This window comes from Rhinichthys klamathensis, unplaced genomic scaffold, assembly GCF_029890125.1.
Source record: "Rhinichthys klamathensis goyatoka isolate OS25496 unplaced genomic scaffold, OSU_Roscu_1.1 h1tg000206l_1, whole genome shotgun sequence".
NCBI classification, from domain to species: Eukaryota; Metazoa; Chordata; class Actinopteri; order Cypriniformes; family Leuciscidae; genus Rhinichthys; species Rhinichthys klamathensis.
Window position 1 is genome coordinate 2,458,219 of NW_026606731.1, and position 12,563 is coordinate 2,470,781.

At 38.6% G+C, this 12,563-nt stretch overlaps 1 protein-coding gene across 14 annotated transcripts in view; it reads left to right on the forward strand.

Moving 5' to 3' along the window:
• The window catches only part of myo18ab (myosin XVIIIA b), a 109,317-nt gene that overhangs the window by 65,647 nt on the left and 31,107 nt on the right, over nt 1–12,563 (forward strand). For all 14 annotated transcript variants that reach the window (XM_056263431.1, XM_056263433.1, XM_056263436.1 and 11 more), the window contains 2 exons: nt 3,229–3,357; nt 11,677–11,820. In XM_056263431.1, the coding sequence (XP_056119406.1) occupies nt 3,229–3,357; nt 11,677–11,820 (273 nt within the window). The remainder of the gene's footprint in view (nt 1–3,228; nt 3,358–11,676; nt 11,821–12,563) is intronic.

Sequence of the window (12,563 nt, forward strand, 5' to 3'; positions counted from 1 at the left end):
TGCCTCCCATAATAACAATAACTGAGGCTCTACATCACTGAAAGGCTCTGGCTGCCTTTGATGTGAAAAGGAAGATTATACCGCAGAGCAGCTCCAGATAAAGGCTCAATCAAGAGGCATTTGCTGCCATTCCCTCAGATCAGTAGTAATTGCAGCAGTGGACCCTCGTCCTCCATTCTCTCTCTCTCTCTCTCTCTCTCTCTCTCTCTCTCTCTCTCTCTCTCTCTCTCTCTCTCTCTCTCTCTCTCTCTCTCTCTCTCTCTCTCTCTCTCTCTCTCTCTCTCTCTCTCTCTCTCTCTCTCTCTCTCTCTCTCTCTCTCTCTCTCTCTCTATCTATCTAGAGATAGAGAGATAGTAATAAAAATATATATTATACACTCACCGGCCACTTTATTAGGTACACCTGTCCAACTGCTCGTTAACACTTAATTTCTGAGCAGCCAATCACATGGCGGCAACTCAGTGCATTTAGGCATGTAGACATGGTCAAGACAATCTCCTGCAGTTCAAACCGAGCATCAGTATGGGGAAGAAAGGTGATTTGAGTGACTTTGAACGTGGCATGATTGTTGGTGCCAGAAGGGCTGGTCTGAGTATTTCAGAAACTGCTAATCTACTGGGATTTTCACGCACAACCATCTCTAGGGTTTACAGAGAATGGTCCGAAAAAGAAAAAACATCCAGTGAGCGGCAGTTCTGTGGGCGGAAATGCCTTGTTGATGCCAGAGGTCAGAGGAGAATGGCCAGACTGGTTCGAGCTGATAGAAGGGCAACAGTGACTCAAATAACCACCCGTTACAACCAAGGTGGGCAGAAGAGCATCTCTGAACGCACAGTACGTCGAACTTTGAGGCGGATGGGCTACAACAGCAGAAGACCCCACCGGGTACCACTCATCTCCACTACAAATAGGAAAAAGAGGCTACAATTTGCAAGAGCTCACCAAAATTGGACAGTTGAAGACTGGAAAAATGTTGCCTGGTCTGATGAGTCTCGATTTCTGTTGAGACATTCGGATGGTAGAGTCAGAATTTGGCGTAAACAGAATGAGAACATGGAACCATCATGCCTTGTTACCACTGTGCAGGCTGGTGGTGGTGGTGTAATGGTGTGGGGGATGTTTTCTTGGCACACTTTAGGCCCCTTAGTGCCAATTGGGCATCGTTTAAATGCCACGGCCTACCTGAGCATTGTTTCTGACCATGTCCATCCCTTTATGGCCACCATGTACCCATCCTCTGATGGCTACTTCCAGCAGGATAATGCACCATGGCACAAAGCTCGAATCATTTCAAATTGGTTTTCTTGAACATGACAATGAGTTCACTGTACTAAAATGGCCTCCACAGTCACCAGATCTCAATCCAATAGAGCATCTTTGGGATGTGGTGGAACGGGAGATTCGCATCATGGATGTGCAGCCGACAAATCTGCGGCAACTGTGTGATGCCATCATGTCAATATGGACCAAACTCCCTGAGGAATGCTTCCAGCACCTTGTTGAATCTATGCCACGAAGAATTGAGGCAGTTCTGAAGGCAAAAGGGGGTCCAACCCGTTACTAGCATGGGGTACCTAATAAAGTGGCCGGTGAGTGTATATACAGTGCTGGTCAAAATTATTTGCCCCCTTGGTAAATATGATCAAAATATATATATATTTTTTTTAAGTAAAAGAATTGAAAGTGGGGGGAAATCACATTATGAAATAAATGTTTTTCTCCAAAACACATTGGGAACAATTATTTGCCCCCTTTTATTAAATACTTTTTGCAACCTCCTTTTTCCAAGATAACAGCTCTGAGTCTTCTCCTGTAATGCCTGATGAGTTTGGAGAACATCTGACAAGAGATCAGAGACCATTCCTCCATACAGAATCACTCCAGATCCGTAAGATTCACAGGTCCATGTTGGTGCTTCTTCTCTTCAGTTCAGCCCACTCATTTTCTATAGGGTTCAGGTCAGGGACTGGGAAGGCCAATTGCAGATGCTTCGTTTTGTGCTCAGTGACCCATTTTTGTTTTGATTTTGATGATAGTTTTTGGATCACTGTCCTGTTGGAAGATCCACACATGGCCCATTATAAGATTTCTAGCACGGGCTGTCAGGTTTTAATTTTTTTTTATCTGTTGGTATTTGATCGAATCCATGGTGCCATGTATCTGAACAAGATGTCCAGGACCTCTGGCAGAAAATTAGGCCCACAGCATTAGAGATACAGCAGAGTATTTCATTTTAAACATGGGGTACTTTTTTATTCCTGTATGAACCAAACCCATATTAGGTGTTTGCTGCCAAAAAACTCTTTTTTTTTTGTTTGTTTCATCTGTTCATAAAAAAATGTATTTAAACACGTTGGAATGTTATTTAACAACTGAAACATGTTTAAACGCATTGTTCATGGCTCAAAAATATGCATTACATCAGGTTTAAAAATATATTATTTTTTTTTTGTTTTTTTTTGTGTCAATGACCGATATATCACATTTAAATCACATTTTAAAAAACTCCTCATTTCAGAACACCACTGTACGCCACTATATATATCAAACCAATTTCCCAAAGCAGAACTTCTTTCCAGCACAGGCTCAGGTACACCATGAATCCGGTGCCTTTTTAATTAGGATTTTGTTCATCTAGATTAATCCATCTTTAAAACTAATAGAATGCTAATGCAATTAGACCATGTCCACAGAGTTTGATGAATGCACGTCTGGAAAGGTCCACTTCCCTCAAATTTCTCTGATTAAATGGCCTAATGGAATAGGATTCTGAAGTGTTAATCCAACTCGGTTTGACACCCCCACCACAGAGCGGAAAATTAGCAGTAAACAGAGCATGGGCAGCAGTTTAAAGGAACTCCTCACACTTTCGACAGGGTGACTGCAGATTGGAAAATCTATGACTATGAATTTTACATAAATATTTATATATTTGTCTAGACAATTTATGTACATATATGTATATTTAAATACTTATATACTGTATATGTATGTTTAAATATCAAATATTATACGTAAAAAAATATAAAAAATGTGCAGAGAAGATAAACTAATCATATACATACAAATAATCATTTTATTCAATTTTGAATATACTTTATTATAATTATTATTACTATTATTATTAACGGTGTGCCATTAACCAAATGTTATGAATTCAGTGAAATGTTCATTGTGAGAAAGTTTGTTGTATTTCCATTGATCTCATAGCAGTGGTCTGTTTGCAGGTGTTCTTCAGAGCAGGTGTTTTGCCTAAGCTTGAGGAGCACAGAGATATCCAGACCAGACGCAACATTACCCTGTTTCAGGCTGCGTGCAGAGGCTACCTGGCCCGACAGGCCTTCAAGAAGAGGAAGGTGAGTCCTCCATACCTCATAAAAAACGAATTCATACTTTAAATAATCACAACATGCATACCCCTGGAGCATTTAAGACATTGCAAGCCACCTTTTGTCCCACCGAAATGGAAATGTTTTGTGTTTTTGAGCATCGGCCCCTTTCTCAATCAGAGCTCTCCATACTTGAGTTCATTTGTCGTGAGGTTTGTCTCTGAGTCCATCAGAATGTCATTGCTGTCTTGAGAAAATCCCTCTGGCTGTGGCCTCCTCTGACAGATAACATTCAATCAGCACATCTCCGGGGAAGAAGCCACCTGGCCCACTGCCCTCCATCACAGGCCTATCGATTCTCCCGCCACTGCGTGCCCTCCACTCTCGCCTGCCCCCTCTCTGTCCATTAATTTTTGCTTTGCCACTCGCTCGGCCTCTTTTTGAATTTAAGCCCTTCTATTCTACCCCGGTGTCTTTTATTTTGTTCGGTCTTCCTTTCAATCTCTGATCCTTTGTGCCCCTTTCTTGCTCTCTCACTTTCACACTCATGCTCGCCTCAGTGGGATTGGCTCAGGATGTGAGGGCTGGTCCTACAGTTGCCTGTGACTCTGTCTCTCTCTCCTAAGAAGACTGGGCCCCTGTCTCAGTAAAAATCATGTAATGGGAGGAGGTGGGCTCGATGCAACTCCTCACGCTGCTGTTGGCCCTCGGTGGTCAGCTGTCTTGGCAATACAACTTCATCAACATCCACTTCCTCTTTCAGTATTGCACACAAACAGAGAAGGCTTTTCTTGGTGAGACTGTTTTCAGTTTACCTCAGAGCTCCTGACAGGAGTCAAGACTGTTAACTGGATGTTTTTCTGTAAGTAAAAGGAGTTTGAATTCGTTTTTTTTTTTTTGCTCTTGTGGGCTGTAGTTGGTATCATAGATGTTAGTAGGGGTTGTTTTCTTTCTTTAGATCCTGTGTAGCGTTCTTTTGCTTTTGTTGTTTAGGGCTCCTTGTAAGGCGTCTTTGGTAACACTGATTTGTAGGTGAACCGCTTTATAGCTGTCGCCATAAAAGAAGTCTTGTGCACTTCTGGTTTTGTTTGATTTCTTTGTCGAAGTTCTTGAGTAAGGACTGCGGCTTGCCATTTGTTGAAGGGTTCACTGTTATTTTCCACTTTCTGTACAATTATTGTCCTCACAAAGAGCCTTGTCTGGATGCCTCTGAATCACAGCGACCTGTCCCCAGAGGAATTTATTTTCTTAGAAAGAAATCTTTTGTCAAGCTTGTCAGAAACCTATTCTTCACGCTAGACTGGGAAATCAGTCTAGGGATATGTACTGGACTGTTGCTGTACAAAGTCCCCTCATGGGCCGTAACCTCAGATGCCCATGCACTTACCCACAGTTTGTCAAAGGTTGTCAGGTTAGTGACATCAGATTTTTTAAAGATATTCAAGGGATTTGTTTGTGGCTGTTACCTAATTTAAATGCCGACAAGTAGAATTTTAGATTCTGCCATGTTTTTGAAGTTGTTTGTGAAATACAGGTGAAACTCGAAAAATTTGAATATCGTGCAAAAGTTAATTTATTTCAGTAATTCAACTTAAAAGGTGAAACTAATATATTATATAGACTCATTGCATGTAAACTCAATCAATCAATCTCTTTATTTGTCCCCGTAGGGAGATTTGTTTGCAGGACTATCAAATAGGCATTACATCATACCTCATACACCACACAAAGAACCTTCAAACATACTGGTAAACACACACTAATACACTTAACACATAATTCTCCATACCCCACACCTTACTACCGTTTATATTGGAAAAAATATTGTATAAAAAATTTTGTATAAAAAAACGTTTATATTGGAAAAAATATTGTACAAAAATATTGTTTATATTGGAAAAAATAAAACGTTTATATTGGAAAAAAATTCAATTTCAAATAAGTGTTGTTCTCTTGAACTTTCTATCAAAGAATCCTCAAAAAAAATATGTATCACAGTTTCCACAAAAAAATAATAAGCAGCACAATTATCAATGCAGCATAATAAAATTATTTCTGAAAATGGCTGCTGAAAATTCAGCTTTGACATCACAGGAATAAGTACATTTTAAAATATTTTAAAATATAAAGTGGTTATTTTAGTTAGTAATAATTTCACAATACAAAGTAAATGCAGCCTTGTTGAGCATAAGAGACTTCTTTAAAAACATTAAAAAATCTCACCAACCCCAACTTTTGAATGGTATTGTATATACAATACATCATTTATTTTATAGTATTATTTAATTAATTTTTATATATTTGAATTTAATTTAATTTTGTGTTAATTTGATCTAATTGTCATTAGATGGTCTCTTCCCTACTGTTGTGTGGTTCCTGGCTGAAATAATCTACAAATGGAACCATTCCTCTGATAATAAATGTCTGGTTATGCGAGACATTGGCCCCTGACCTAGTGATGAAAACAGTCTTAAACAGAATCTCGGTATCATATCCTCTTCCAGATCTAAAAAATAAGTGGAAAGTGGAAGTGGAAATTCCTTAGTGTGTGCTGAAGTCATTTGTGTTCTAGGCAGGGGCGGTTTCTTCATTAGGGCGATTGGGCGACGCACCACCAAAGTGTAAAAGTGACTTTTTCAATCACATTCACAATCTCATTCAACCACAGAGTTACGCTAGCCGTCACTATAGTCCAATCAGCGTCATGTCACGTTCTGTGGAGTACCGCCTCTTTTTGGGCGATTTCACTATGGCTGAGAATCGCCCAGAGTGTTCCCATAGACTTGCATTCAAAGATGTTTTTTTTCTAACTGCAGGCACTGCAATGCATTCTCTATGGGTTCCGGGAGGGCTCGCACTAACGTGCTTACGTCATCATACGTATCCTTAACTTGTGCAGCGATTGGTGGGAACAAACACACACTATTAAAAATCTTTAAGATTAAGTGACAAATAATATTTGAAAACAATTTTGAATTTGAATAACAAGAAAAAATGAAACACTACTATAATATCTTTATCAAATGTGATTAAAAAAATAAAAATAAAAAAGAACGAGAGCGAGAGAGACTGTTGGGACCAGTTGAACTTGAACAACGTCATGGCGAACGCAGTCATAACACAGTCATTTATCGTGTCATTAAAATAAATACCATTCAGCCCGTCGTAGTAATCAGCATACATTGAGCAGGAGCAAGTAGCAACAGGAACAACAAGATCTAGGAGGGCCTTGGGAGAAGAAGACAAGCAGAGGCTGTCTAAAGAGGTATTTATTGCTGAACATTTTAATACTCGAGTGTTGGAAAATCTCACTTTGTTTTTACAATCAGTTTAGGAAAGGATGGTGGCAGTCTTTTTTACTCCTAGCATTGTACTTTGAAATTTGTACATTTCCATTCGAACACCAACACAATCTTTATCCTACATGTCAACGATTCAGTCAACAATATTATTTGTCGCCACCTAGTGGAATCTTTAATAAAATAACTTAAACTATCTGAGTGGATTGAAAATACATTTACTGGTCAAAAACCCTTGTCAAACTCCATTTGAGCTTGAATTTTGGTAAAATGTTAATTAACGTAATAACACACACACACACACACATCATCAGCGCTGTCGGACGGAAGCCTTGTATGTCCAAAACTGTTACTTTTCAGGAAACGAAAGAAAACCTGTTTTTCCCCCAAAATAATTCCCAAGCTCTTTTAATGCTTTCCATTGGTAAAATATTTGTAAAACACATTGACAGATGTAAAGGGTGACCAATAGCATTCATTTTTGAAAAAATAGGGAAATATACAATATGGATTCTGCCTGATACATTGTTGCTGTCGGGATGGAAACCTTGTATCTCTATATTTATATTATAATAAATAATTTATTTTATAACTAAAATAAATGTATTTATTTTGTCAGGTCTGCGACACAATCTTAAAGTAGAGAAGTTGCCTTTACATGCTTAAGCTGTTAATTTATCCATTGCATGGGTGGACCTTATCCTTATCAATAATCCAAACATTTGCCCCCCCTGAGAGATTTTGCAGGAGCCGCCACTGGTTCTAGGATGTATTTAACAATGTCAAGACAAGAAGTGTAGAGTTGAATCGTTACGGCAGATCCCTGAGAGACAGACATGAGGGACCAGACTTCCTTTTTCAAACCACAGTTGCCACAATGCAAAATCAATTTGCTTGTTTCTCTCTCAGATCGATAATTGAGGGATCTCAGGACCTTGAAGTCTGTTCCAGTTTTAGACTTATCTGTGTGTTCTAAGCCCTTAGTCCCTTAACAGAGAACTCCACGTGGGCTCCTTTGAAGCACACTGGCCTGCTCCTTCCAAATTTTCTTTGACTTTCAGCGAAAACAACACTAGAGGGAGCTGGGAATTTCACAAATGCCAATTGTGTGTCTAATTAACTCATTGCCTAAAGACACAAGTGTGAACAGGTGCCCTCGCAGTCACGTCTGAGTGTGCTCAAATGTCCTTGTGTTCATACATGCGGGTGAATGCCACCTGCTGATCCGTATTCAAATTCACACCGGACACCTGTTGGAGGGGTTGTGGCTGACTTTGTTGGTGTCGCATCCTTACATACAGAACACTTAGTTCCTCCTGCCAGGCCCCAGGGCTCTCAGGCACCATTTCCTCCAGACTGCCATTTTAATTAGGAAGCTCTTCCTGATTTCGCCGTCTCTTACAAGCTGTTTAGATGGCTGTTTGTGGCATTTGTTGTGGTCAAAGCGTGGCAAATGAGCTGCGGTGCATATGTCGGCCACGCGCCGCCTCTGTTCTGTGCTGAAGCGTTCTCGCCGTGACAAATTAGACAAACTGTAGTCCGAATGCAACGCGCGCAGGCTCGGCCCCGTTAATGTGCTGAATTGGGCCTGTCTAATTGGGTTTCCAGATAATCCTCTATTATTTGAATTGTCCCTGTTCCTGCAGCATGTAAATCTTACGCAGGGTTTAAATCAGCTGCCAAGAAGTATTGAAGTTTAATTGAATTACTCAAAGGAGCTTGGGGCTTTTGCTTCTAGCTGTATTTCTACACAGTCCAAAATCACTCCTCTGTATAGCCTTCTGACAGCCTCATTGAAGAAAATGTGTTTGTTCTTCCTGTGATCAACACCATTAATGGGTGTTTTTGCTAAGGGTGAGTATGTAAGCAGTGTCAACGTCCGCTTGATGAAACAGAGCAGCGTTTATTCAAACTGTGAGTCTAGAGTGGAAATAAGCGGGTTGCACACTGAGATGTGTGAGGTGACTCTACGTTCATGCCATGTCCGAAATATAAAAAATATAAGCTCTCAGTTTCAAAATAATATGTGTGTAATATCAGTTGATTCTTTTATTGAATCATTCAAAAGGGTTAAAAAGTTTCCGGTTTGAATCAGCCTGACAAAGCCTTCGCAGAAAAGCCTATTGTATTATAATGACTCACTTTTACTGCAAGTTACATGTCAATGCATCATTTAAGCATACAGTGAAATTGATAAAGCCTACTCAGTGTAATTAAAAAAAGTAAACATTAATAAATAAAAGAAAATATTGTTTGCATGTAAAATGTATTTATACATTTTTATTTAAATATTAAATTCATTAAATATCGGTACCTTATAAATATTAATTTATTATCATATTAGATAATAAAAAAAAAAATGTAAATGCTAATTTTAAAAATACTGTTAAATCTATTAAATATTTCTGGTAAAACTTTTAAATAAGGTTGAATTAGTTAACCACATTAGTTAATGTGAACTAACTTTTATTGATCTCATATAATGTTGATTTCAACATTTACTAATAGACCTTATTCAGAGCAACGCCATGACAGGTATAAAAGCGAGGCTGTGAGGGATAGACTTACTGTATTTTTAATGCCATCCGCTGTATAAAGCTCCCTGGGGGCTGTTCCATAAATGAAGCTTAGAAAAGCGGGGATTAAACTCCAAAACCGGACTTGAATGAGCCTAACAAATAAGTTGGGGCTAAAGTGGTTCCATAAAAGGTAATTGAAGTTCACGCAATCTCACTAATTTGATCCAGGTTTATCTAGTCTAGATAATTGCGTGTGCACGCTTTTCTGAAGCAGCCCCAGAGGTCGATCGTGGATCAAATCAATCCACCATCAAACAGCATATATTTTGTCCTGTTTTATGCGTTTGTGACATGTTTTTTCCTCCCCCTCAGTGCAAAAATGACATTTTACAATTATATTCTCCATCTGTAAATGTTAGAAAGTCGTGCAAATGTATCCATTTTGCTGCTAATCTTCATATTGAACGAGCGCTGCTGCGTGCATGCGCGCCAAATAGGAGCGCAATAATTCTGACTAAAATATACATTTTACTTGGAAAATTAATATGTGATATTTTATAACACTAGAAATATCTTCTAATTATAATAATTTCTCTTTAGGATGTTGGATAAGTTGCAGTGAACTTCTAGCTCATTACACTCATATATTTTATACTTCTAATAAAAAAAAGAAATTGAACAGAAGTAGCCTAATTCAGGGAAGATTTTTTTTAAGAAACTAAATATATAAAGATACAAAATATAGTTTTGGGTATAGGACCTATGCTACTTTATAAAGATGATATATACTTATTTAGAATGCTGAGAATTACAGCTTTTAATGCAATATTTTTTTTGAGAAAGCAAGAATCCCCAGTTTTAAATGAGTGGTTAGATTTAGTTTCTAAAGTACATTATGGAGAGGATAACATTAAATTAAGAACAAATGTATACATTTTGAAAAGATATGTGCAACTCTAAAATCAAAGAATATTCCATAAAATAAAGGAATATATATTGGCCTACATTAACTACATTTTTATGTAACCTTCCCTTTTATTTCTAGTTATTTGTTAATTTATTTATTTACTTATTTAATATTGAATATTTGATATTTAAATAATATTACTTGAATAACTATTAGGAATTATGTGTCATTCATTATAAGAGTTTGATATATGTAAATGTTATATTTTTATTAATATTTATTTATTGTTTTATTTATATGTATGTGTTGGTATTATCACAAAAGAAAGAAAAAAGTAGAAGGAAAAATAAGGAATATTTATTGGGGGGAAATATGATGTCTTTAAAGGAACTGTCCATTTGTATAATTGTGTTAAATGTGTTTGAATTGAAAGACATAATAAAGTACATAATATATATATATATATATATATATATATAAGAGACAGTGTAAAGAAAGAATTCTCTGATAACCGAGGCAATTCCTTAATTAAAATGTCTTTATTACAAAAATGACATGTCCTAAACGGACAACTTTAAAACGCCTTATATATGTGTCTATATTGTCTATATTGTAGCCTTATTTAAGTTGATTTTCTGTATACTGTGTATTTATAAAGTCCAATAATGGTATTAGAGACTGTCAGTGGTAATATCATTGTGTTCTTGTCGGTCAGTGTTGAGGATCTGTGTAACAACTGAGGCTTAGCCTGACAGTTAGCCTGCCCTGGACCAGGCTAGTTTCCCAGCATAAGTTGCCAGGGTAACTGAGTTTGAACTTTTTTAAGTTTGATTTATGAAACCGAATCTACCAAAAATAAGCCTGACTAACCGAAATAAGCCTGGCTCATACTCTAATCTTGGTTTATGGAACAGCCCCCTGATTACTTATAATTTTCCACAGCTCATGTTGTCCGAGTTTTTTTGTCTACTGAAACTTCTTGACAAGATATTTTTGCACTGTTTCGTCAGCAGAACAATCCAAAAACACATTAAATAACAGTACAACCCACTGAAGAGATGGCGCTGATGTGAATAAGGTCTATACATTATTCAAATTAAAAGTTGTATCTGTAAATATTCTTTAATGGACCTGAGCTAGCATGAACTAACAATGAAGAGTATTTTTATTAACTTACGTTTACAAAGATGAATAAATACTGTAACAAATGGATTGCACACTGTTAGTTAATGGTAGTTAATGCATTGACTAATCACTAATGGGACCTTGTAAAGTGTTACCAAATTTTTGTTGGGTCTTCAGATTGAGTATACCTCTGTAAACATTAAGAGTAAAAAAATTAAGAACCCCTGAAGTTTAGAGTCCCACCCTCAGGCTTATTGCGGACCGCACTGGACATCCCGGAGTTGAAAAGGTCCATTCAGAGCTGGTTCCCCCAAGGGAAGCTCTTTGACTGTGGGGCCCTGGGCCTCCAAACACAGGCCTGCTTTTGTTCATCTGGGCTCTGATTGGTTTGAGCTACTGTACTTCACATGCACAAGACCTAAAGACCTGACAATTTCTCACTAGCACAGCAGTAGGAAGCACACACAGTCATAAAAACAATGTCCTTGTTTTTCAGATCCAGGACTTGGCAATCCGCTGCATCCAGAAAAACATCAAGAAGAACCGGGGTGTGAAGGGCTGGCCTTGGTGGAAGGTTTTTACCACCGTCCGTCCACTCATCGAGGTTCAACTGACAGAGGAGCAGATCCGCGGCAAAGACGTAAGCACCTGTCATCTTCACTAACCACTTTAAATGCTGTAAATCGGCATGTCATGTACAGATTTTGCCTTTTGAAAATAGTACAGCTGAATTCAAAGACCATCTGTGTGGCTTTTAATGCCCCTCTTGGTTTCTCTGCCCCGCGGGGGTCCCTCTCAAATTCAGCTGCAGCTCTCAGTCGCACCCAAATCACCTGTCTCTTTGGTTACTGTCTCTGCGGCTTCGCCTCAATCCAAGTGTTTGTAGAGTCCTGTGTGTGTTTGTGTGTGCGGAGAGTGGCAGGGCTGTGTGTATGCATACATTACCTATGTAGCATGCTGGATCAAAAGCAACTCTGCTTCCCGCGGGGGAGTGCATTAGCATGTCACAGAGTGTGTGCGCGCGTGCATGCGCGTTTCGTCCGCTGGGCCGCGTCCCGCTGAGTGCTGTGTAGCCATGCAGTCAGGCGTGCTCCTGCGAGAGACAGACGGGTGCTGACACTGCTTCCAAACAGCCTGCTTTTAAAAAACAAACACAGAGTCACTATCTGCTCTGCACAAACACATTTCAGAGCTGCAACCGATTGGCTGTATTTTGCAGTTCTCTCAAGTTCGCAAAAGAAGAGTTTTGGAAAGTAGGAGGAGGTTTGCGGTAATAGAGACTCTAAGGCTCCAAACAGGGCAGGCTTTCTTCCTGTCTGCCATTGTGTTACAGTTTCTAATTTATCTCACCTGTCTATCTCTATACTTCACTAAGTACAGTAA